This window comes from Colius striatus, chromosome 5 (assembly GCF_028858725.1).
Source record: "Colius striatus isolate bColStr4 chromosome 5, bColStr4.1.hap1, whole genome shotgun sequence".
Classification (NCBI taxonomy): domain Eukaryota; kingdom Metazoa; phylum Chordata; class Aves; order Coliiformes; family Coliidae; genus Colius; species Colius striatus.
This window is the reverse complement of record NC_084763.1, coordinates 40,156,248-40,181,720: the sequence shown is the minus strand read 5'-3', so window position 1 is coordinate 40,181,720 and position 25,473 is coordinate 40,156,248. Positions and strand designations below refer to the sequence as shown.

General features: G+C 37.8%; 1 protein-coding gene across 13 annotated transcripts in view; it reads left to right on the top strand.

Moving 5' to 3' along the window:
• KMT2C (lysine methyltransferase 2C) overlaps positions 1-25,473 on the top strand; it is a 208,107-nt gene that overhangs the window by 79,795 nt on the left and 102,839 nt on the right. For all 13 annotated transcript variants that reach the window (XM_061996228.1, XM_061996240.1, XM_061996232.1 and 10 more), the window contains 3 exons: positions 435-641; positions 3,693-3,832; positions 5,428-5,537. In XM_061996228.1, coding sequence (XP_061852212.1) covers positions 435-641; positions 3,693-3,832; positions 5,428-5,537 — 457 coding nt within the window. The remainder of the gene's footprint in view (positions 1-434; positions 642-3,692; positions 3,833-5,427; positions 5,538-25,473) is intronic.

Sequence of the window (25,473 nt, the reverse complement as noted above, 5' to 3'; positions counted from 1 at the left end):
CAAAAACACAGAGCTTTGCCTTTTCTACGATGCAATGCTGAGTTCTTTTAACGTGTGTGAGGTGTTAAATCAAGTTCTGCCATTATTTTCTTTTTCCCCTCTTGTTTTCTGTCACCTGTTAGCAAGCATGTGTCTAGAGATACAGGATTTTTGAACAAAAAGGTTATATTAATCATTGGAATATTATGTGTAGGTGGTGTTTTTTTTTGTTGTTGTTGATCATGCACTTTTGTGAACAAAAAAAGTTCTCTTAATGCAACTTTAAATCAGCTGGAAATACTGTTCTTGAATGCTGAATTCAGATACCTGACAGCATTTGGGAGCTTTTATTGTTTTGTTATAAAGGGTTAAATTGGCATGAAAGTTGCCCTTTGGTGGTGTATCCTCTGCAGTTTTCCCCTTCAAAAAAGAAGTAATTATTTTCTCTTTCACAGCGAACAACTCTGCGCCTTTTGCTACTGTGGAGACCGGAGCTCATTGGGACAAGGAGAATTAAAACAATTCAGTCCAACTCCTGGGTATGTTAACCCATGGATAAACCAGCCTTTAAAAAAGAGTGAAGCCAGCGATAGCACCGATGGAGCTTGTGAGAGAACTCCAAGGCAAAACTCAGCACCACGCAAACAGAGAGGGCAGAAGAAGTAAGTCTGTTCTACAATAAATACACTTTTTTTTGTTGTTTTACAGTTACTGTACTGCAATAGGCAAATAACCTGTTATTTGTGAAAATGCAGGTCATTAATATTAGTAATGAAAGAAAAATAAGAATACATTAAGTATAATAAGTATATATTTATAGACAATACATCTTTATGAGAATATGTTTAGTATTAGAATGGCTGTGTCCTCTACTTTTTTTAAAGATGGCTTGTTTTTTGCTCTCAAAGAGAATCTTGATTCTGGAAAAACACAGAAAAAGAGAGTTATTGTAAAGGACAGATCTGCTGTCGAGGCTGCGGTAAAAGCGTGCACAAGAGTAGGAGATGATGGACTTTGACACTCCATGGCTTTTGTAGACTGGAGTAACTAGAAGTCTCTGCCCATCGTCTTGAAGCTTTCTTCCTTGTCCCTCCAAAGCTGGCTCTTGCAATGGTGACAGTGTTGGTGCAGGCAGGTAGCACGTGTTTTCCCACTCTTCAGAAGCGGGGTTCACTGGCAAGTTTCCCAACAGAGTGGTTTCAGCCCTCGAAGGACAGCATCCCGAGTCCTCTCAGGTTAGTTTCAGCAATTCTGAAAACGGCAGGGATGTACAAAGCTTCGCAGCGAAGTTTTGTCCCACACATAGTTATGTCTCGTGATGGCACTTAAGATGTGACTGACGAGAAGCGTGTTCTTAATTCAACCCGCACGCGAGTTGTTCCGGAAGGTACAGGGATGCTGTCACCTAGGCGTGTGCCGTCCCCGCTGTTAGACGCGGTTTCTTTCTACAGCAGCTTGTGAACATGGAGCGGCTCCGCGCGGCAGAGGGGTGTGCACCCTTGAGGGAAGCAGGGCGCGGGCCCGGGCCCGGCCGCGCCGCGCTGGAAGCCGTGGATTGGCTGAGGGCGCGGGGCCGCAGCCAGCCCGCGGGGCCCGGCCGAGGACGTGAGGCAACGACGGAGGCGGTGGCCGCGCCCGCTCGTGAGGCGGAGCCGCCTGAGGGGCCGCCGCCGCCCGCGGGTCCTCGGTCTCTTCGGGCTGGTCCGGACCGGGCTAGGCTGGAATTCTTCACATCTGACCAAAATGCAGTCTGAAAATGTTTAATTAATATGTGCTCAGTTGGCTCTGTTAAACTTCATGTTTCGACTGTGTTAATATTGAACGTGAACGCCATGCTGACTGCCGGAGAAGCTGTTCAGTGTGCTCTGTACTTGCTGATGTTGCTCGTATACCTGACATATGTTTATATCGTTATGTCGATATTGTAAAAATATGTGTCGTATGAAACTGATAGGGGGAAAAGTAGTTTTTCTTAAACCAAATAAAACTAACCTCTTCCCCTCAGTTACTCTGTTTTCTAAGCATATGAAATACTAGGCAGAAAAATGCTGAGTATAACAGATGAGGATGGGGTGTAAAGTGTTTTTGTTCAGGATGAAATTGCAGAGTCAATGGTGATATTCTTTAAATGATTGGTTTGATCTTGTGACAAAGCTTTCATGTTATTAAAAATGCCTTGTCAAGGTGGGATTTTTTTTATTCCTTTAAAGTACTATCTCTGCAGTTTTGTTAGACATGCCTCCACAGGACATGGATGGAGTTCAAGAACCCAGTTTGTTGAACAGAATGGGTTAATGTAATGCTTCATTAAAGGAAGTCTTTATAGTGTAAAAATTAACTTTTTTTTTTCTGGTGTTCAGCTTCTGTTACGATGCAGGTCATGAAGATATCATGTAATAGTTGAAAGCTTTTAGGATTTCTTTGGTGGTGCAAGAAGGACGTTGCTCATTTCCCCATACACTAAATTTTCCCCATATATTTCTGTGTGTAATTGCTAAAGTAGACCATGCATGGTTTTCAGGGAAGCTAAATTATCACAGGTTAGAATTCCAGCTCACTATATCTCTTGGTTTATTGGCAGTAGGTCATTTTTCATCATCAATTTTAGAGGTTGTAAGCAGGAGAGCAGTCAGGAAAGAGAGGTGCTTTTGTGCTGTCTCAATTACAGAAACTCAGGAGTAATAGCAGCCACATACATTTGAGTTATTAATGACGGAGAATAATCAAGTTCAAAGACCTTTAACAAAAAACACAACACCACCTTTCCTACCAACCATTGAAGCACTAGAGATCAGCCTTCTTTTATCAGTAAGGCTAATGCACATCCTTAGATGTTCAAGACTGTTTTTTTTGCCTGCAGGAAATAAAGGAGTCAGCATTTTTTAAATTGAATAATCTGGGTTTTATTGATTGTTTTCTGTTGAGATTAGAATTTGGAGAATGAATAAATGAAGTTATAATCTAGATCCTCCCATGATAGGACAAAATAGTTGTTTTTATATGGCTACGTTTTATGATTCTCCCACATTCCTTTCTTCTTCCTCCTGTCTCCACTCTCCTTTTTTTTTTTTTGTTCAACATCTTGATGACATTGGATAAATAAAGATAGTTAATTCCAAGCATTTTTTTCACTTCTGGTCTTTCTTCTGCCTTCCCCCATACTTGCTGAATTTTATCTAGGCACCTTACCTCTGGTCATGCCAGTCTTCCTTGAGGCTACTCAAAAGTGCCATACCCTGGACCAACTATTAAGTTTGCAGAGAGGGGGACTATAGGGAAGCTACAGCTAGTGCTCAGCACTTAAACTACTTTCTTTTCCTACTTCTACATCTCTTCTTTCCCAGAGTAATACAGACTATTTACTGTTACCTAGTTCTCCATTCCTAAAGTTTGGCAAGTTTTAATATCAAACAGACTTGAAAAATAGAGACATGTGTGTCCTTAAGAATTAGAAGAGGGGAAAGGGGCATTTTACCAAGCACTTGCCTTTTTTTGTTCTGAATAGCAGCTTTAACTGAAAACTTCAATATTGGGAAAAGTATTGGGCTAAAATATGAGGAAGAAAGACTTTTGTTCATGTTGATTTATATTTCTATCATGTTTAGAAAAGTTTATATTCACTTACCCCGAGTTTTTGATCACTTCCAAGTTTCTAGATAACCGAACAAATAGTACAGGCACTTCTAAGTTTGTTTTTTTTCTCCCCAATGCAGATCTCGATCGAGTATAGTATCTTGTACAAGTGTAAGCACCCAAACTGCCTCTGACGATCAGGTTGTCAAATGCTGGGATGAACTCAGTTTAGTTGGCTTACCAGATGATATTGATGTTCAAGCCTTATTTGAGCCAACAGGTAAGATACGTTACTGCCCTTTTTTCCTTGTCCAGTAGTAGTACAGTAGATTCGAGTGAAGTTTTTCAGCTGTTGATTTTCTGTGCTCTGCTGTTTGTCAAGTGTTTGATGATGCTTTTGAGGCTCGTGCCAGTGTGATGTAGTGTTTTTGTGTCGTTTCCTTTTCAAGTACTGGACAGAATCCTTGTCAGTTTTGTATGGGCAAATAATTGTAATGTACTGCTGAACTGGTATTGAGGTACTGGTATCTTCAATATCATTATTCTGTTTTGGGGAGAAAAGGAAAATAAATGAGAAATCTAATTCTTCAAGTAATTCTTCAAGTCCTGATGCTGTAGACTTATCTCCTGCTGTTAATGTGGGGCTATTGGAAATAATGGAGTGGAAGATTTAAGAGAGCACTATTGCTAGCATAACAGAGACATAATACACTTGCATGTTTCCAGTATTTGCAGGTTTTCTGTCAGAAAACTGCTTTGTCATCTGCTCTTTCATTTTAGTCAAACTTTATTTCTACTGAGTTATGAACTACTTATTCAGAAAGCATCTATGTTCAAATGTTTCTATGTCAGTAGTCCACAACTATTTTGCCTCAAAAGGGGAAATATATTTGTGCAATAATATAAATGTCATTCTTTCATGAGCATGGAAACCAATTTCGACATCTAATTAAAAGAAACAAAAAAAAAAATCATGGTTTGTTTTTAAGTAGTTATACTGTAGTGTGTGTGAGGGATGTATCAATCTCAATTTTTGTAAGTTGTTTTTATTTGTAGACAACTCTTCCCAAGCCCTTACAGAGATTTTTGGCGGAGTTTTTTGTTGCTGAATGATTAAATTGACTAAGTACCTAAAAACAGCTAATGTAAAACATCATTTCTAATTTGGTATAAAGCTGTCACAGAATTCCTTCAGAAGTATACATCATATACACTGCTTTGCCCAGAACAGAATTAGAAACCTCTTTTAAGAGATACCTGTTGAATTCTGCATATTTTTTTATGTCTATAAACATTTATAATTATTTCTCTGTAATGTATTTATTTTGTTAGATATCAGTATGGTGTTTCTGTTCATTCTATGTTTCATACTTTTAAAAGTTTTGTGTAGAATTTTAAGACATCATGTGGGTATGCTCTACACAAACATGCAGATCTGTATCTGCTCCTTGTATATCATAAGTTAGGAGTACATACAGTGTTTTCTACAGTGAAATACAAGATCAACTCTAATTCTGTGTCTCTCACAAACGTTGTATATAGAATCATAAAGTCATAGAATCATGTGCACCCTGCTGTTACAATTACATGATCAGACATCTGAAAATGAGAAACAGATACACAGAATATGCTGAAATGAAGAGGAAGGTGTTTTATGTATAAAAGAAAATTGCAGTGTATTTAGGGTCTGATAGTAACTGTAATATATTCAGCATATGATAGTAAGGGCATTAAATATTGCCAGAAGAAAAACAGGAGGAAGAGGGACCTCGTCTCATCTGACAAGAGTTTACTACTAGAACTAAGTTCCGTACTTACAGGAAGTACTTGACAGAGTTGTAAAACCAAAACTTTTTTTCTTTCACAATGCATTAGGTCATTGCTGGGCTCATCACCGCTGTGCAGAGTGGTCATTGGGAGTCTGCCAGACTGAAGAGCAGCTATCAGTGAACGTGGACAAAGCTGTTGTCTCAGGGAGCACAGAAGTGAGTAAAGACTTGAATGCTCAAGATAGTAAGAAAACAGGGAGTGGAGATGAAAATAAGATAGTACACTTTGTTCATGACTTGTGTTGCATTAAATATCCATAAACAGATCTCCAAGCTCACATCTAAGGTTTCTTAAAGGTTTCTTTGGACAGACCTTCATGATAAAGTCTACTGTTGCAATTGATTAAAAAGGCTTATGGAGTTGCATGGAATATATCAATAATTAGTTCTGAAGTAACTAAGGAAATACCAGACTGATCAACACATAGACAAAAAAACAAAAGTTGAGGTCGAATTAGACGAAATACTTACTTTGTCAGTTTATATTTTGAAATATTTTGAAATTATATTACTCAAATATATTGGTAGAAATACATATATAAATATTACCTCTTTTCATTTGAAATGGTAATGTATTTGGAAAAATAGATACCTTGGTAAAGGAAGGACTCACGGTGTCATGAAAAGTCCTACCTCACATTGTTTTTACTATATGTAGCTATATTCTTTTGATTATAGTTAATCATGTCTGGTAGATTCTTTTAGTAATTTAGGTTTTTCTATGTTAATCAACCGTGCTGTCAACAAATCTATGTAATTTTTGCTGGTTTCCCTATGATTGTGCTTAGGCTCATTTTTATTTGATTTTTCATGGTTTTTGTGCATTGTATTAAAATCTAAAAACTATGCAGAAGATACCAGGAAACGTTCTTCATTGTGTGGTCTGAAAAGCTTCTTTAAATCAATCTTTCAGTACAAGCCTTATAATACAACTTTCCTTGCACCTTCCTTCTACTTTTACTCGTATCGAATAAATGCTTTGCTTTGGGTAGCTCAGTTGATTTCTTAGTACCTGCTTTCAAAATAGAAGATTATTGAGAATGAATAAACCTGGTAGTATTAAGTATTAGATGAGCTTGAAGATGTTAAAAGTTATGTGTGTATCAGTTTATAAAAGTTATAAAAAGAATTGAAAGAACATCCAAGAAAAGAAAAGAAAGAACATCCAAGATTGGTTACTTTTTTTAAAAAACTCGCCACTGAAAAGCTTTCTTCTTGTTTTTCACTGAGGGTGGTGGTGGTCATTTGTGATCAGCTAATTCCAGTATATAGTAATTTTCATTAGAACACTGTGGTTTCTAACAGAAGTCCTTGCTGCAGTGTTCAAACTTGAGTTTTGCTTGTTGAATATCATCCTGTTCCCATTATTTCAGTTCTGTTTCTTTTGATATCTTGCATCATGGTCAGCACATTTGAAGTTTGAGTAAATGTTTCTACTGCAGATATTTAAATAAGAATTCTTGAAGGACATCACATTTCTCTGATGTGATGGTTTCCATTTTCCATTTCTATGGTTTCAGCCCTATCTTTTCCTGTGATGTCGTGCATCTTCTCTGCTAGTCTTTTAAAATCCTGCAAATAATTTTTACATTCCCCTGTTGTACTAGAATCATATCATAGAATCATAGAATGGTAGGGGTTGGAAGGGACCTTTAGAGATCATGTAGTCCAACCCCCCTGCTAAAGTAGGTCTGCCTATATCAGGTCATACACATCAAGGCAGGTTTAGAAAACCTCCAGAGAAGGAGACTCCACACCCTCCCTGGGCAGCCTGTGCCAGGGCTCCCTCACCTGAACATCAAAATAGTTTTTCCTTATGTTTAAACGGAACTTTTCCTGTTCCAGCTTCTTTCCATTACCTCTAGTCCTGTCACTAGATACAACAGGAAAAAGTGATGCCCAACCTCATGTTTCAGTGCAATGCAGTGAGAGAGGAGGAATTTTAATTGAATGCCATTCTGCGTATTTTCTATGCAGTCTTTGCTGAAAGTGTTCAGAAACTTTCTTTGCTGTAATACAGCAGTTGGCGAGCAAAGGACATTTGTTTGGTTATTCTCTTTTATCCTTCTTGTGACATCCCCAGGGAGAGCAGAGTAAAAGCACAACTGTGGTTGATTCTGTAGGAACAACTAGACAAAATGGGACATCTTTTTCCCACATCTTCAATTCCCACCAGGGAATTTTTTACTGTTAGGTTTTTTAAGAAAAAAGAAGTGAACTCTTCTGGTCCATTTCTGACCATGGAGCCATAAATGTGGGGGTTTCTCAGAAGAGTTTGTGTGTAGCTGGTCTGGAGCCCAAGAAATCTTCTGTTTGCTTGTGTCCAGGCTGTTTGGTAATAATTTTCCCACTGCTTTTTAACCTGTCACTAAGCTAAATAATGCACAAAATGTTATCCTATGTGATAGTGGAAAAGCCTAAGTCAAGACATTTTTTTTTTGTGCAAGATACTTTAAAAAGTTTTGAAGGGTGTAGCAATTGATGTATGTTTTTGCTGCTTCTGCTTTGCTTTTGCTAAAATTTTGGATTTCTTTGTAATGTGATGTTACTGCATTTTAGAAGTAAGGTTTCTATTTAAGTGTTTTGAATACTGCTGGCAATGTAGATGCAAGTATGTGCTCAGGGCATACAGAAAAACAGCTTAAATAAAAACAAGCTGTATGCTATTTCCTCTGCTTGCCACCAAATTTACTTTGGATTTTGTTGCTGTTGTTTGCTTGGTTGGGGCTCTCTTGTCTTCTTGCAAGTCCCTTTGGTATGACATGGGCTTATGATGTGGTCTGCAGCATTCATATCTTTCTCTTGCTGAGAAAGGACCTTTTTTTTCCATATATTCATGTACAGATTCATTTTTGACATGTAAAAAGCTTTTTTCTGATAGCAGATGGGTTTGTATCTACATGGGTTTGTATCTTTTTGTCTTTGGAGAGCGTTTGAGGCTGTTCTTACCTTGAGGGTCTCTTTAATTTGCAAGTTGCATTCATGTTTCTTATTAGTTAGGCTGCCTGTTGTTTGCAAATCTGTTTTAACTGGATATGACAATGTTTCTTACAACTCTGTTTACTAGTTGAGATGTTCATTTGGCTTCACTGAACATGTGCATTAATAAAGCTTGTGTGGACACATTTCATTGACCTGTTCCAAAGAATGTTAATTCACTTTGGTTTTCTTCATGGCCTGTGTTTGTTGAAGGTTTAAAATACAGTACTATGGAGATCTCAGTATCTCTGCATATTTCACAAGATACCCTGCTTAGCATGTCTGTCTTCTTTTATTTCTTTTGATTCACTTATTTTGAAGGCCTGACAAAGACATCTGACCAGTTTGTTAACATGTATTTGTGTCTAGACTTAGATGGATTCTTTGACTGTCTTTCAAAGTCTTAGATTTGCCTCTCTTTAAAATTAATGAGTGCACATACATGCATCTGTATATGGGAGGTGCTTGAAATATTTTGCATTGTGTTGTTTTATAGCAACTGACAAAGCTGGAATATACAGTTCAGTTTCTGATAGTAGATGTGGGCTAGCCCTTTGAGTGACTGGTTACATGTCATTTCTTGTCTTGCTTACCTCGATTATCCACAGTGAGAGCCACGTATTTTCTCAGAATCTCTTTTGTAAGTTCAAAAAGTCACAACAAGGAACTGGTGATGCAGGTGACAAGCGTAATGCCAGAGCTTTTCTCAAAATGACTCTTAAGGATTCACATACATCTCTGGATGTAAATTAAAGAGTCTGAACACCCAGACATGGCAGTTCCTTCCCCTGCTGCTTTAACAGATTTTCATGGGATTTTGGATTAATTTTTTTCCAGTTTTGAAAGGAAAGATCTCTACAGAATACCGACTGGGGGAGAGAAAACTTGTAACGTGTGCTTAATGCAAAACTAAATTTTCTTACAATTCGTAAGTTCTCTGTTCAGTACTTAAAGAAGCTGTCATATTGCTAGCTTTATGAAGGTAGACTTTCATCAGTAAGGTGTTTTTATAGATATTTGTGGCGAGATGCAAAGATGGTATGAAATAGAGACACAGTAAGATAAACTGTGCAAAGGAAAATGATTGGACAGAAATTGGAGTTTTTGCTGAGAAAAGTAATAGATGTAGACAAGCAAAGTTTTCTGCTTTTTCTTGTATTTCTGGCTTCAATCTTGAGCTTTCTTAACTATGCTGGTTTTTGATATTTGGAAGTGTGTACTTACTGGCATTACCATATAAAATGGAGGCCTTTAGGGCTTGCATCTGCTCAACTTTTTAACAAGAGTGGTTTCTGAAATATTTTCAAGTATTTTTAAATACTGCTTTGTAATTTCCTTGGTTTATTTTACATATATTGAGTAGGTGGCTGTTTTTCTACAGTCAGCTGAGGAAACAATGAAGTTCACTGCATGTGTCTAGCCATAGCTCTTCTGCATGCTACAAAGTCCCAAATAAAGTAGAATGGTTTTTTCCCTGAATATGTTAAGTAGCTCAATTCAGGAATTGAATTTGAGGAAAACTCTGTAGCAAATGTGTTCAAACCATTTTCAAACAAACCCTGCTGAAGAAAGGAATGCAACGGTAACTTTCTCAGCCCAGTTTCTCTTCTGATAAGATCTAGAAAGCAACTTACAAGTCTGGGAAAATTTGCCAAGGACACTAAAGTCAAAGCAAACAATATTGGTGGAAACAAAGAAGTAGGTTCCTATCTACTTAGATAGAATGAAGGAAAGATAGTAAGGGCCTAAAGCAGTAATTCCAAAATACTGTATTACTTGGTTTCCATTTTATGAAATGTGGATTTGTTTGCTTTGAAATTCTGTATACCTCTTTGCATATCTCTCTATTTCCCAGCTTTCTTTTTTTTCCAGTAATAGTCAAGTTCAAAAGTCAACTTCAAGACCAAGACTCTTGCATCCAGACAGCTGGAAAGTCACTGTTGTCTTCTCCCACCCATCTGTTATGTGTTTTTCTGTTAATCAGGGCAGTATTTTCTGTCTGTACAAAGCAGCTGTTTCCAGCTCCTGCTGAGTTTTGTCAGGCAGCAGTTGGAGTATTGGCCTTGCTGAGAACTGTAGGAGTTGTTGCTTTGCATAGAGGTGAGCTAATCAATAGTATCTTGCCTTCTTCCAGACTCAAAACAATCTGCTGTTTTGACACTCCTCTCTCCTTTAAGACCTTTTCACACGGTAACGCGATCTTGAAAATTTTTTTAAAGGCAGTTTCCCTTGAATTCTGCCACCAGAGGCAGGAGATTGGGCTGATTATAGATGCTTCCCAGTTGGGGCAGTGTTATAAGGCTTGCATGTTAAATATCACACTCAAACTATTTCTTAAAGTACTTTCTACCTTTTGTTTTTAATTCTTTGCTCAATACTTGATTATAGCATGAGGCTTAACAGGCTAGACAATGAAGAAATAAATGGAGGAGAAAGCTGGGAAACATTTGAAATGTTTATACTTCTTTTTAAAGTGTTTGTCCATGTTTGTATACTACTTTTTAAAGTGTTTGGACATGTCCATGTATCTTCACCCCTTATCCTCAGTACACATCTCACCTTGTTGAGACAAGATGCAACAGGTAGGACAGCTTTGGAGGGCAAGGAGCAACTGGTACAAGCTAGAGCATAAGAGGTTACAAAGAGACAAAGGAAAAACTTCCCTGTGAGGGTAATGGAGCACTGGAACAGGCTGCCCAGATGGGTTGTGAAGTCTTCTTCTCTGGAGGCATTCAAAATCCACTTGGACAAGTTCCTCTGTGACTTACTCTAGGTGGTCCTGCTCTGGCAGGGATGTTGGACTAGATGATCTTCCAAGCTCCTCTCCAACTCTTAATGTTTTGTGAGACTTGTCTGTGTTTTTAGTGGAATGTTTGCTTGTGCTGCTCCAAGTTCAAAACCAGTTTGGCTAAACTGATACTTTGGTTTGGTGTTGTTTGTACATAAATAGACATATCAACATCACAATACTCTATTAACTTCATACGCTGTGGAGGATTGTGTCCATTTAGCCATAGCAGTTTTTCCGCTAGTTTTACTTGTTGTTGACTTAAAAACTCTGTGTGACAAATGGTTTCAATAACAGAATCCTGAAGATAGGGATAGTGTTGGCTTCATCTGTGTCTCCACCTCATTGAACAGACCATGTAGCAATGTGTTTTGAGAGTGAAGGATTTGCAGTTCCTCGATGCTCCAAAAGGTCCCTTCTTTTTTTCATTATTGGAAGGATTAGTGCTACTTAAAGCCAGGGGAAAATGCATAAAGATCATCATATGTGATAATTTATACCATATCTGGGCAGTCCACTGCATTTGCCCATTTTTAAAGAAAAAACTTTGTAATGTGATACTAAATGAGCTGCTCTAGTATTCAGAAGTTCCTCTCCCAACCTTTGAGTTTTTAATGGTACTTTTGCACACACAAGGAACTTGACTTCTCTTCATCTCCTTTCACTGCAGCTTGAGAGCGACCACCTCTCTGCTCTCTTGGAGTGACTTCTGATTTTATCCTACTGGGGTGTTTTTGTTTTGTTTGTTTGTTTGTTTTCCTGTAGTTGCTCTTGTCTTAAAACTGAGGAAGGAAATGCTGCAAGAAGTATTCTTCCACATAACATCTCAACTTTTTTATGGGTTGCTGCGTCTCAGAGAACACTAGCACAGAAAGTGCTAGAGGAATAGTGACATATGTCTCATCAAGACCATACTTCCATATGATTTTGGACACTGCAGTAGTTTCATTCAGGTCCTTGCATGGTTTAGAAATACTGTAACAGTTCAGCTGTGAGGAGGCCACCAGGCATTTCAATTCTGTGTTGTTGTTTTGGAGCTTCTTTGTACATCCAAGAAAGACATAGTGGCTAAAGGTATAGCTTTGGTAACATTTTAACATTGTAAATTATCTTGCACGAGTTACTCTGTTCTAGAACAATTTGGATTTTGGTCACCTGAAGCCAGATAATTTGTATCTTGGAGAATGTGAATCAGACTGTTCTTACAGCTTCTTAGTGCCATCAAAAACACTATGTCAATGATGTCATAGCTGTATTTTCCAAGGTCTGCAAAGCAGCTGCAGTGTCACAAAATTATTGTAGTTGGTTTCAGTTCACTACAGGTAATTCTTCTGGAACACCTTTGTGCGCCATAAGTGATGTCAGTACAGCTTTGGTAAATCTGTTCAGGTTTAAGAGCTGCCATGGGATCTGTATGTGTGTTCAGTTTTTTGCAGGTCCAGCAGTTTGAGAAGAGATATTTACCTGCTTAGTGAAATTTACAACTTGATTCTCGTTAATATTGTCATGTGGTCAAATGGTGAAGGTATTCTTTTGTTTGAAGAAAAATAAGCTACTCTGATGTACTTTTGTTCATTCAAAGTTGTTGTCCTGTAGCATCTGCTTTGAAAAGTATGAGTCAAAACAAAGGAACCAGCCACAGGGAAGAAGTGAAGAAGCAGATAAGAAGGAAGAAGGTTGACATGTGAAATTACTAGGGTTATTGAAATATTCCTATTTTGTTCTCGCCCATATTCTGACTCTAGGTGCCAAAGCAAATAAAATGTAACATATGCTATGGAAAAAAAAAACCCAAACCCACAAACTAGGTTTTTGCCTAGTAGTTGTTTTTAACTCTACAGTCACTTTTGTCAAATTTCTATGATTTCTTTTTGGTTTCAAATTACCCAGTGGGACTGTGTGCATTCTGTTTCAATTTTCAGTTTTGCAGTGAAACACAGAACAGAAGAAAATAAATTACAGTTCTTACAGAGAAATAATTTTGTTCCCCATCAAAACACAACACCTTTAAAACTATGGAGTTTAGGACTTAGGTCTTAAAAGACAGTTTTCATATGCCCCAATTGTCTCATAGACCACATTTTCTAGATCAAAATAAAATACAGTTTTCTTATGCCTGCCAGTGTTTAAGAAAATGAAGTAATCATAGAATCATAGAATGGTAGGGGTTGGAAGAGACCTTTAGAGATCATCTAGTCCAACCCCCCTGCAGAAGCAGGTTCACCTAGATCAGGTCGCATAGGAACATGTCCAGACAGGTCTTGAAGATTTCTAAGGAAAGAGACTCCACAACCCCTCTGGGCAGCCTGTGCCAGGGCTCCCTCACCCTCACAGTGAAATAAGGGGTTTTTTATGTTTAAATGGAACTTTTTGTGTTCCAGCTTCATCCCATTATCCCAGGATGCCATTGGCCTTCTTGGCCACGAGGCCACATTGCTGGCTCATGCTGACTCCCAGGTGTCTCTCTGCAGAGCTGCTCTCCAGCCTGTGCTGGTGCATGGGATTGTTCCTTCCCAGATGCAGGACTCTGCACTTGTCCTTGTTGAACCTCATGAGGTTCCTCTCTGCCCAACTCTCAAGCTGGTTGAGATCCCACTGAATGTCAGCACAGCCTTCTGGGGAATACTTTGATACTTATCTCTGCATATGTTACAGAAGGAGAAATTGTTTATAAGTGTTGATTGTGGTAGTCGAATTGAGGTTTGTTGACTGAAAAGCTGATCTGTTTTTCCTTTCCTCACCAGTTTAAATGGACTAATATTTTGGATTTGTACTACCTGATGTGAAATGTACTATTGTCATTAAGTAACTTTTCAAGTCCACCAGCCAGTGAAAAATAAGAGAATAAAAAGATATAGTATTAAACTGAAACTATTTTAATACTTATTTCTAAAATATTCTATTAATTATTAGGCTATCTGATGTTGTGTTTATCCAAAATTTAATTTAAAAGAAGTAGTTTTTCACTTATTTTCCTATTATTTAACATATTCATTATTAACATTCCAGTAAAGCTATACTTTGATCTGTTAAAGTCTTTGGAATGTTTATGAGTGGAAAATTCTGTTAGAAATTTGAAAAAATAGCTTCTTCAGGGCTATATAGGACATTTCCAAATTAGCACTTTTTTTTTTATTGGCCTCTTGAGAAACAGCAAATGTTCCTTTCTTTAGAGATGCGAAACACACTGTCCTGTTTATGTGCTAATACAGAGTAGCAACATACCAAATGTTGGCAAAGAGTTTGATTTAGAGGTTTTTTTCTGGTGACTTGTTTTGTTTCTTAACAAGTGCAATACTTTAACATGACATTTCAGTCTTTTTAGTAGTGCTTGCTTTGGAACTTATCATTGTGATTCTGATCTGCCAGTTAGAAAAGCAGCACATGATAATATGAGACCACTTTAGATATAGTTAATCTTTATATTGACTTTACCATGTCGATTCTATTTACAAGAGGAAAGCAGGCATTCATTTGTGAACCACAGTTTGAAGGAGCATTTGTCTTCTCAGATGAAGCAAAAGAAAATATGTACATTTTTAAACAAATTTTTTAATATATTTTTTTGTGGTTTCTGTTTCAATTTGCTTTGTCTTTAACCTTCTGTGAAGTAACAGCTGTGTTTGTTTCCCTACCTTTTTGTTTCTGAGTATTTGGAAAAAAAAACCATCATGAATTTGTCTGCATAGCAAGTGGTATTATCAGTGCACATTATAGCTCACTGATTAGAGTAAAACTGTGTCCTGTTTCTTCTTTGGTCTGTGAGAAATGAGTGTTAGAGTTTAGCCCCAGCCAGCTGTTACAGTGGGGCTATGACTAATCCATGCATTTTAATAGATACATGTTAGGTTTAAGTAATACAACTTTATTCAGAGTAGAGAGGTCTTTTCATAAACAGGTTTTTTCCAGTGCATGAATGCAATTTCTCTGGTTTTGTTGCCCGACTCCCCTTGCAATTTTGCAGACTTGAACAGAATCACAAGGTCATTTCTAACAGCCAAATCTACAGAAATTCTCCTTCCCATAATAACTGTTTTCTGGAACACAATACCAAACAAAGAGGGGAAAGACTTGGATTACTTGGGCACCACATGCTGTCTTTCCTTAAGACAGTTCCTATGGCTGCATCTAAAGGAAATGTTTGATTTTTTTTTTTTTCAGCCTCACCTGTTCCTTTTTCCTCGCACCGCAGTGGTGCCACTGGCTTCCTGCTGTGGTGCCAGTAGCCCATTCAGTGGGAGCTCACCCTGCGAGTGCTCCCTTGGCACTGGAGTCGCAAAGCAGTGTCAGCCTTAGAGTTTTCAAGTCTGTGGGTTTTTTTCAAGAGAAATACTTTGAAAAATGCACCTTTCTTGAACTCAAGATGTTGAATAGGTGGGTATTAGAATCAGGGGAGTGAGCTTGTTGCTGCAAAGATGTTTCTGAGAGGGTTTTGATGCTGAATAGATGATAGGCATCACAAATGCTGAGGGCAGTTTGTAAGGTGTACGAAGCAGACAAAATGGGCTGGGGGCACGGAGAGAGACTGAGAGAGAAGCTGCAGTGGCCCAGAAATGAAAGCCAAAAAGCCTAGCTAAGAAACATGAAAGGACCTATCTTCCTGGAGGAATTTCCAGTGCTGATTTTCATTATTCAGTAACATTCACTGAAATAATTTACTGAAAGGTCTGAAGTGAAGTTGTTTAGTGTGTGTTCCAAACTGAAGTATGTTTTGCAAAAGCCTTTTCTTCATTTGTGCAGGACTTGAGTAGAAAATGTTTTTTTTCAAAATACACTCAAAGAAATTCCTCATCCCCTTTCCCCTGGATGTCTATCTTACATGTTACTCCAACCATTAAGGCAGTGACCAACTACTTCATGTTGAGGTGATCCTCTGTTGCTGGGTATTTCGTTTCAAGATTATAAAGTCTGTCTATAACAAGTTACTTTGGGGGCTTATGTGTTAAAAACAGCAAGAATCTGATCTCTGAAGAGTGAGGAAAGCCCACTAAAGGAAAATCACACTCTTTTATGAAGATTGTACCCTCTTTCTCAGCTGATACTTCAGTTTGCTAGTGAGACTGACCCATTTTGGTGCTTTGTTGTAGAGCATGAGACTACAGATCACTGAATCACAGAATCTTAAGAGTTGGAAGGGACCTCAAAAGATCATCCAGTCCAAACCCCTGCCAGAGCAGGACCACCTAGAGTAGGTCACACAGGAGCTCGTCCAGGTGGATTTTGAATATCCCCAGAGAAGGAGACTCCACAACCCATCTGGGCAGCCTGTTCCAGTGCCCCATCACCCTCACAGTGAAGAAATTCTTCCTTGTATTTCTTTGGAACCTCTTATACCCATTGCCCCTTGTCCTGTCACTGGACATCACTGAGGACAGCCTGGCTTCATCCTCCTGACACTCAGCCTTTACCTATTTGTAAACATTAATGAGGTCACCCCTCAGTCTCCTCTTCTCCAAGCTAAAGAGCCCCAGCTCCCTCAGCCTTTCAGCATAAGGAAGATGCTCTACTCCATCATCTTGGTGGCCCTGCACTGAACTCTCTCCATCAGCTTCCTGTTTTTCTTGTACTTGAACTCTTCCTTTCTCCTGCCTTTTAATGCTCTTCAGCAGTAGCATAGTCCATCAAGGTCTACAAAAGGAAGAGAATGACAATACAATGCCCCCAGGTGTTACATGTGGTACAAGGAAATAACAAAATGTTCTTTTTAAAACTCATGAAAATATTTCTAAATTTATTTATTTAAATTATTATCCCGTTAATCTTTTCAGTAAGTAAGAAGACTGCAAAGTGGTGGAAACTCTGCCTGTCCCTTAACAAGCATGCCAACACCAACCTCATGGAAACATACACAAAGAAGTGTAGCAGTACCACATAACTTCTCACTTTTGTAGGTGTTTGAATGCAACTTGCATTTTCCTGCTTTACTACTATCTCACTCATCACTACTTCTTATTTAAATATTTTCCTTTCAGTCTTTTCCATAGTTAATGTGGATCAATCTATTGGACTATTTTTAAATGTTGGTGCTTAAGGGTCTAATTTTGCCTTTGTAAGTGGTTACATTTATGAAAAAGAAATTATCGGTCTTTTGTAATTTATGTTGGACAGGTCCTCATTGTGCTTTGAGTGTTATAGAAGTAAAAAGGCATCTTCCTTACCTTCAGAACTGTGCTCTTCAATAGCTAGTACATGAATAAAAGGAAAAAAGTACCCCTATGGGACAAGTTGGAGGTATATTTGTGGACCTGTAGCATTGTGTGGTTACTGTTAGACAGATGACTGGAATCCTGCTTTTGTAACAGTTTCATTTTTAAATAGTATTTCACTTAAGCACATCTTTTAAATTTTTCTTGGATATTTGTCACATGTTGTTTTTATTGAAGAGAACTTTAAAGTTCCAACACTTTAATAAAATTACTAAGTGGTTTTGCTTACTCCATTCAAAAGAGCCTGAGTAATACTTTTCCTGCTAATGGAAATAATATTATGGGTTTTCATTTGGGTTTTTCACCCATCCTAAAAAAAAAAAAAACATACTAATATTTTAATTTAAAACTCAAGAGTAATCATATTAATCTGTTGGTATCGGTTTGCTTTTAAGCAGTAGCCTGAAAACTACTTCAGAGACTGGTGTAGTCAGCAGCTTGCAAAATCAAACCGTTAGCAAAAAATAGTTTTGAACTCCCTAAAGATTTTGTTATTGACTTCCATTAGTGTCAGTTCTGTCCCAGGGTTGCAGATTGAGCATAAGTATTGCAGACATTGGTATGAAGTAGTGCCATCAACACAGGTGTCCTGGAGTGTTTTTTTTAATAACATGGAACAAATCACACATGAGAAACATCTCACCAGTCTTCACAAATGTGCGACTGCCTGACACTCTGTAATAAGTACAGACATTACTTGCATTAAAGGTATTTTTGTTCTAAAGATCTCAGTTACTATCGATAGTAATCTCTGTATGTGAAAGAATTAATATTGTTTGTTTTCATTTTTATAATTGTCCTCTCCATTCTGCAGACCTGGGAATACAAAATAGGCAGGTCTACTGCCAATAATGATCTGGTAGGTGTTCCATGAATCATAGGCATGATAAATATTAATAATAAGAATCCTACTTAATGATATCAATCGAAGAACTGGTGAAATGGTGTGTTCTCAAATCAGTGCTTCCCACAAGCTTTTTTACCAGTGTGTTTTTGACTCAGTGATATTAAGGTATTCCTTCAAAGATGTCAAATTCCTTTTCAGTACATCAGGGAGAATGTAACTGTTATGAAATAAATAAACATTTGCTTCTTGGAGCATCTAGCATCAAGGTAAAACAACTTGATACAATCTGCATATATTGCTGTCAGATACCATGAGAATACATGTATTCAATCTGCAATCCAGACAGGTTTCTTTATAACAGTGCAGATAGCTCCACATCTAGCCTTCTCACTTCCAATTTTTAATTCTTAAAAGAATATTTCCTCCCGTTTACATATTTTTTTCACCACTCTACTTCTATATGAAATTGCCTTGTAAAGAACTGGAAAAGTGAGAGATTTTACAGACTAAGTAGTGACTGTAGATCTAAATAAACTGCTGTTAAATATCCAAGAAAATACAGATTTTTTTTTTTTCTCCTTTCAATTGCTGCAAGTTTTTATGGTTATATTAGATGTTATATGTATAGTTTTTCCAGGGAGATGTGCTGACAAATCAAAAACCTTTTAAAAGCGAATAGAGACTTTTAGAGAAATAATACAAGAAGACAGCTCAGTTGCTGTCATTGTTCTCTGAGCTTTGTGAGGAAAATGCTGATTTTCCAAAATTTAAATTAATTTGATACATTGAATAGATAAGAGTTGCAGGTTTTCCAGGTGTCATAGCAGGTGAGTATTTTTAATGAGAGTAACTTGAAAGAGATGGTGAATTGTGGGGAAGACTCTTACTGTTGTGCATCCATCACATAGAATGTGCTTCAGGCACCTTGAGAATGTTTGCTTTCTGTCAGACATAAAATATTGTGATAGATAAATCCCCAGTAAAGGTCGGAGCTGACAGCAATGCTCACTCATCTGAGAAACTAAAAGGTCGGAATACTGAAGATTCTGGTAAGACTGGAAGCTGAGCATCACAGTAACATGTGGTTGTACTTCCACTCTTTTTAATTTAATGTGAGTCTGTTAGGTTTGGTACTTCTGGAAGTTCAGTTCTGTAGATGGGTGCACTGTTGCAGTCTTATGTGGCAGTTTGGTGTTTTCCAACCTTTGCTGCACTCCTTTAATTGAGAGAAATCCATTTTGTGGTAAACCATCCCTTGCCTTTCGGGTGTTTTTAGTAAAATATTTATCCAAGTACTGTAACAGTATTGTTATCTTAATGCTACCACAGAATTAGGATGGTCATCTGATGCTAAGATTTCCATGCCATCAGATAAAATTGGTTTTAGAAAACAGTGATTGAATCTTGATTGTTTTAACCATAGTCTCTAGTACTACTGGTTCGCTTACGTGAGTTAGCCTAGCAGCCCGTGTCTCCTGAAGACTTTACTTGTAGATGATTATAATTATTAAGCCTAGGAACCGCAGTGAAGTAGACTGTCCACTGTGGACAGTCTGTGTTTGAGACTTGTAACTTCACTGGGAACTTGCAGCCTTTTCTGTGTGGAGCAGTGGGAAAATGCTCTGACCAGAGCAGAACCCAAAATGCGACTCTCAGAATCTCAGACTGACTTCTGTTCTTTCTCCAGGCCCATATCTTTTGTTGACCCACATTATTTCTCCTTCACTAGCTCTGATATATTATTCATGTTATGTCAATGCAGTTTTACTTTCGATAAAGGAATGGGATTTCCCCATTTTACTGTAACACTGTGAGAAAAAGCTTTTAGGATGTGATTGTAGTCCTAGTACAGCTGTAAGGACAGAAGACTAAAAATATCAAAACCTCCTTGGCTTATCATTAGAGTTCAAGGAAACTCTCATCAAGAGATAGGACTGTGCTTCCTTTAAATATATATATATGTGTGTGTGTATATACGTATGTGTGTGTGTATATATATATGTGTATGTATGTATATATGCTACATGGGAAATAAAAGCCTCAACTACTCACTTACGCCTTTCTTCTTCGGGAGTGTAAAAAGCCTGTAACATGTAACAGCATTAACAACCACACAGAGTCTTGTAGTGGAGAAAAGGAATTTTAATGTAAAAGAGACCAGGTGGGAATTGGTGCTGGAACAGAAGTAAATATGTATATTTACGAAGGGACTCTGTGACATACAAAGCATAACACTATTTCCTGGCAGTTTTTTCCATTTGATGGCACTAATATCTCTATAATTAAGAGCAATGGAAGTATTTAGAGGAAAACTGTATACTGTTATAAACCATTCTTTTTTTAATTGAACAGCTGTAATTTCTACCAATGGCACAAACTATATTATAAGAAAATGATTATTAGTTTAAAATGCAAAGTTAAATGAATGCAAAATTAACAAACAGATGGTGAAGAATTATTGTGTTTTATTTTACTCCTGGGTAAAAGGGCTCTTGCATGATTGTAAAAATGTCATCACACTTCGTAAACCTGAAAGCAAACAGAATTTGCAGTTGTGCACATCTGTTTTGGGACACTGCTAAAGGGTTAGAAGAATCAATGTTGTTTTCAAATAAGGGTATTCATCAAAAGGATATCATTTACTTAACAGTTATGGCTTCTGCTAAGCATCAGACTTAATGTTCTGTGGAATTCATTACAAAATTTGGCAGCTTTTTTCTTCACAAGCTACTGAGACAGCATGGTGTAAAGTGAAACGAATAGCCCCTTCTTATCCTCCCCTCCTCAAACCCCAGAAGAACAGATGAATTACCTGCTAAATATTTGACCAGTAATGTCAGGATTTCAAATTCTAGGTCAAGATGTTGCACTTTACAATGCTTACCCAAGAAATATCAGTGATGGAATAGGGTGGAAAGACAAGGGACTTATTAGTTTATTTCAGTAGCTAGTTAGTTACTATTAGCTAGTATATATAAAAACAGATTATGTGATATTGGGGGATACCATGTTTGAGGAGGAGGAATGGGAGAAATATATGTAAGTGACTAATAGAGTCAAATTGAAAAAACACTAAAAGCCTCAGACAGATAAAAACATGTGAAGCTTTTATTAGAAAAGAAATGATATTAATGTTTCTAGCTGGTAGTTTCAAGGTATGTCATCTAATTGCTTTATTTGAGCTCAATTTACAAAAATTAGTGAACTGAAGATGTAGAATTTTGTTTATGATGACTCTGTGCCATTTGGAGAGCACAATTTAGGAACAGCAAAGGAAATAGGAATTATGAACAATAAGGTACTGATTGCAGTCAGTGGGGAAGGAATACTAAAGAGGTGCTCACTAATGAGGAAGGTATTAAAGGCAGGAAATTCTTGTATTTTTTTTATGTTTGTGCATAATCCAGAGTTCCTTGTCACCTCATCCCCACTAGTACCTTGTAAATTAGGTGCATCATTGAGTGTATACATAGTGATTTTTTTTTTTCTGACATCAGCTTTCTGTTAAACAAAGTTAATATATCTATCTATGTTAGAAGAACTCTTAATAATGAGTATAAAATCAAACACACAAAGTTGGGATGTACCAGAACACAGACTGTTGGCAAACAATAACTTGTGCACACAATGAATAATGTTTGTGCAAATGCCTGATTATGCAGTCTTTCATTGTATGCTCACATGCAGAACAGCTAGTGCCTAGTTCAGTCCATAGGATGGACGTTATTGTCTTAGTAAAAACCTCTTCAATATTAAATTTCTGTTCAAGCTGTAGATATGCAGGCTATTCAAATACTGCTGAAAGGAAAGAATTACTCATTTCTACTTGAGTTTTTCTATGATGTTTCTACTATAATAAACATGTGAATAACTTGTCTATAATTTTTTTTCAAATAGCAGATTTATGTGGCTTTTTATGCATCTTAGACTGTTTTCTGTGAGAGAAATTGGGGAGATTGTTTTGGTTTTGTTTTTGCTTAAAAATATCTGCAACTTTGGATGGTAAATGGAGTGAGTTTCAAAAATACTCAGTCTTACTTTAAAAAGTTACAGTTTTTCTTCACTCTTTTGCAGTTCTGAATATAAAAATCAATACTGTGTTTTTAGGGGAAAACCCCCAAACCTTTTAACAGTAAAGGACTAAGAAGACTTAAGAATTTTACTTAGTGCTCTGCCCAGTATAATAAAGGAGCTTGATGAAAGAAGTGAAACTAGCTGGTTTGCAGTTCATCATTTAGTTGCCATAACTAAGTGGGTTTTTTTCCCCCACAGCAATCCACAACTTTTTTCAATATATACTTTTTTCTTCTCTTAATTTCCACAAATTTAGCATGGTCCTATAAGTAATGTGTTTCTTTAATGCAGAGACTCCTTTAAGAGGTCTGTTTTGTGCACTAAATCTATGCTTGATCTGCAATCCTTTTTGGTATTTAACATACATATGTAGTTACAGTGCATATATGTGTCTGTTCATTCTTTTATCTGTGTCTCTGTGTATGTGTGATGCCTTCTAATTTTCTGACTATATAATTTCCTTGCATCAGGTGAAAAAGTGAAAAGGCAGACCTCCCAAACTGCAGATTTGAAACCTGTATGACTATACACAGACCTCTGCTATCTGACCTGGCTAAGTGATCATGATATAGTCCTAGGAGTCAAAGGACAGCATAATTTTTCTCCTTGTAGTCTTGATGAAATTTCAGTTGCCTCAGACTTCTGACTTCTTGTTAAAGTTGGTTTTTTAGTCACTTCCACTCTTCTTTGTTCTTTCTACATCCCTGTCCTTAAACTTTCTATTTTTTTTTCCCTAGCTTCCTTTTCAAATCTGTCCCTTCACCATTTTCTATATTTTAGCACATTGGATCCCTCAGCTCTTTACCCGATTTTAGTGCTCAGTTTTACTTTATTGGCCCTTGAGGTGTCATCCCTTCCCCTCCTCTGCTTCCATCTCCATTTGTGGTTTTTCTTTCCAATCTCATCAGATTCGTGCAGTCAGTGTAGTTAGTCCCTTTTGTCTCATTGACCCATATTTGTCCATCTGCCTGTGTACTGGATACTCTCATTCCCCAGACAATTTAAGTGACAGTAGGATCAAGAGCCTTAGGGATGTCTGCTTTCTATTCCAGTGGCTTATTGTGCTTAGGCTTTGAGTATTTGTAGCAGACTTTCTCTCACTAATCCTTGTCAGACTGCAATTTTTGCAGAAGGTACATGTAGTCCGATCGGTGCTAGAAATTGGAGAGGATTAGTTGTTATCAATGAGAGCAGATTTTTCTGTGATTTTTTCACTGACAAACTTTTGGAAGGGTTTTTCTTTAAAATAATAGTTTTCTCAAGCTTGATCTGCATGGTAAGGGCACAAGTTGCATCCCCCACACTAAAATTCCTGCCAGATTGCAAGTGCTGTGAGTGAAGTTGTTTTTAAGATGAGCAAGATGTTTTTCTTACTGATTTGTCTAGAAATGGCTGAAAAGTTTTGACTAAGTGTTCAGAAGTATTTAAGAGAATTTGGGCATGTATTATATGAAGCTTTAGGCCAGTTTTTTATCATTCAGAAAACTTAGATGAATAGAACAGAATTTATATGAATGTCTTTTGTTAGCAGTATCCATCTGCATCTTTTCACTGATCACAGAATGACAGAATGGTAGGGGTTGGAAGGGAACTCTAAAGATCATCTAGTCCAACCCACCTGCTGAAGCAGGTTCACCTAGATCAGATCACATCCAAACAGGTTAGAAAACCTCCAGAGAAGGAGACTCCACACCCTCCCTGGGCAGCCTGTGCCAGGGCTCCGTCACCTGAACAGTAAAGTTTTTCCATGTGTTAAAGTGGAACTTGTGTTCTAGCCTTTGTTCATTACCCCTTGTCCTATCATTGGACACTACAGGAGAAAGTATTGCCCCATCTTCTTAACATACAGCTTTTCAATACTTGTATGTATTGATGAGGTCCCCCCTCAGTCTCCTTCAAGCTGAACAGCCCTATTTCCCATAGCCTTTCCTCATAAAGAAGATGCTCCAGTCCTCTGATCATCTTGGTGGTCCTGCACTGGACTCTCTCTAGCATTTCCCTGTCTCCCTTGAGCTGGGGAGCCCGGAACTGGACACAGGACTCCAGATGAAGCCATACCAGGTGAAGGGGGAGGAGAACCTTGCTCAACCTGATGGCCACTTTCTTCTTAACACACCCTAGAATGCCATTGGCCTTCTTGGCCATGAGGGCACATTGCTGGCTCATGGTTAGTTTATTATCAACCAGCACTCCCGGGTCTCTCTCTGCAGAGCTGCTCTCCAGCAGATCAATCCCCAGCCTGTACTGGTGCATAGGGTTGTTCTACCTCAGATGCAGGATTCTGTGTTTGCCTTGTTGAACCTCATGAGATTCCTCTCTGCCCAACTCTCAAGCCAGTTGAGATCCTGCTGAATGGCAGACACAGTCCTCCCAGTTTAGTGTTATCATTGAACTTGCTGAGGGTACACTCTGTCCCCTCATCCAGGTCGTTGATGAAGATGTTGAAGAAAACTGGTGCTGGAACTGACCAGTGTGATAGTGCCTCACCGACAAAACCTTTGGTGTGTTACCAATAGAGAACTTTTGTCAACATATTTGCTTCAGCTCAAGAAGACTGTCATCTAAATTTAGATTTTCATGTGGACATATTTACCTTGGAACTGTGTTTAAATTCTAATTATAGATAGCAGAGATCTGGCCAGTGTTTTCAACAGAGCCTGAAAATGGAGCCCCACTGTTAAGTCAACTGAATTGCAATGGAGTAAATTCCGTAAAAAGATTAAGTCTCTGTTAAGTGTCATATAAGCTTAAACATTTGACTCATACATAAACACAAAATGTAGAGCCCGAAGTTTAGATGTCTCAAGCCTTGTGTCATTTGAAAGCACAGTGTTACTTTATCAGCAGTAAATTCTCCATTCACTGAGTTTCTCTTAAATGCCTTTGCAAATATAATTATGCTAGCCTAGCTGTAGCTACAATGACATAAAGCTATGGCATAAACATAACCTATAGACTGCTTAAGCCACTTCAGAATCCTTATACGTGAATTAGGAATGTAGGAGCTGTGCTGGATTAGACAGAAAGTTGACTTCATCCCAGTATCTTCTTCAATGACCAGTAACAAATGTCCAGAGAAGTTCATTAAACAACGGGCATGTAGCAATGTTTCCCCTAATTGTTTTTTTTCAAGCCTCCAACAGTTTGTGGCTCAGACTATGCTCTGCCAACAAAAAGAAATATCTACATGTACTTCTT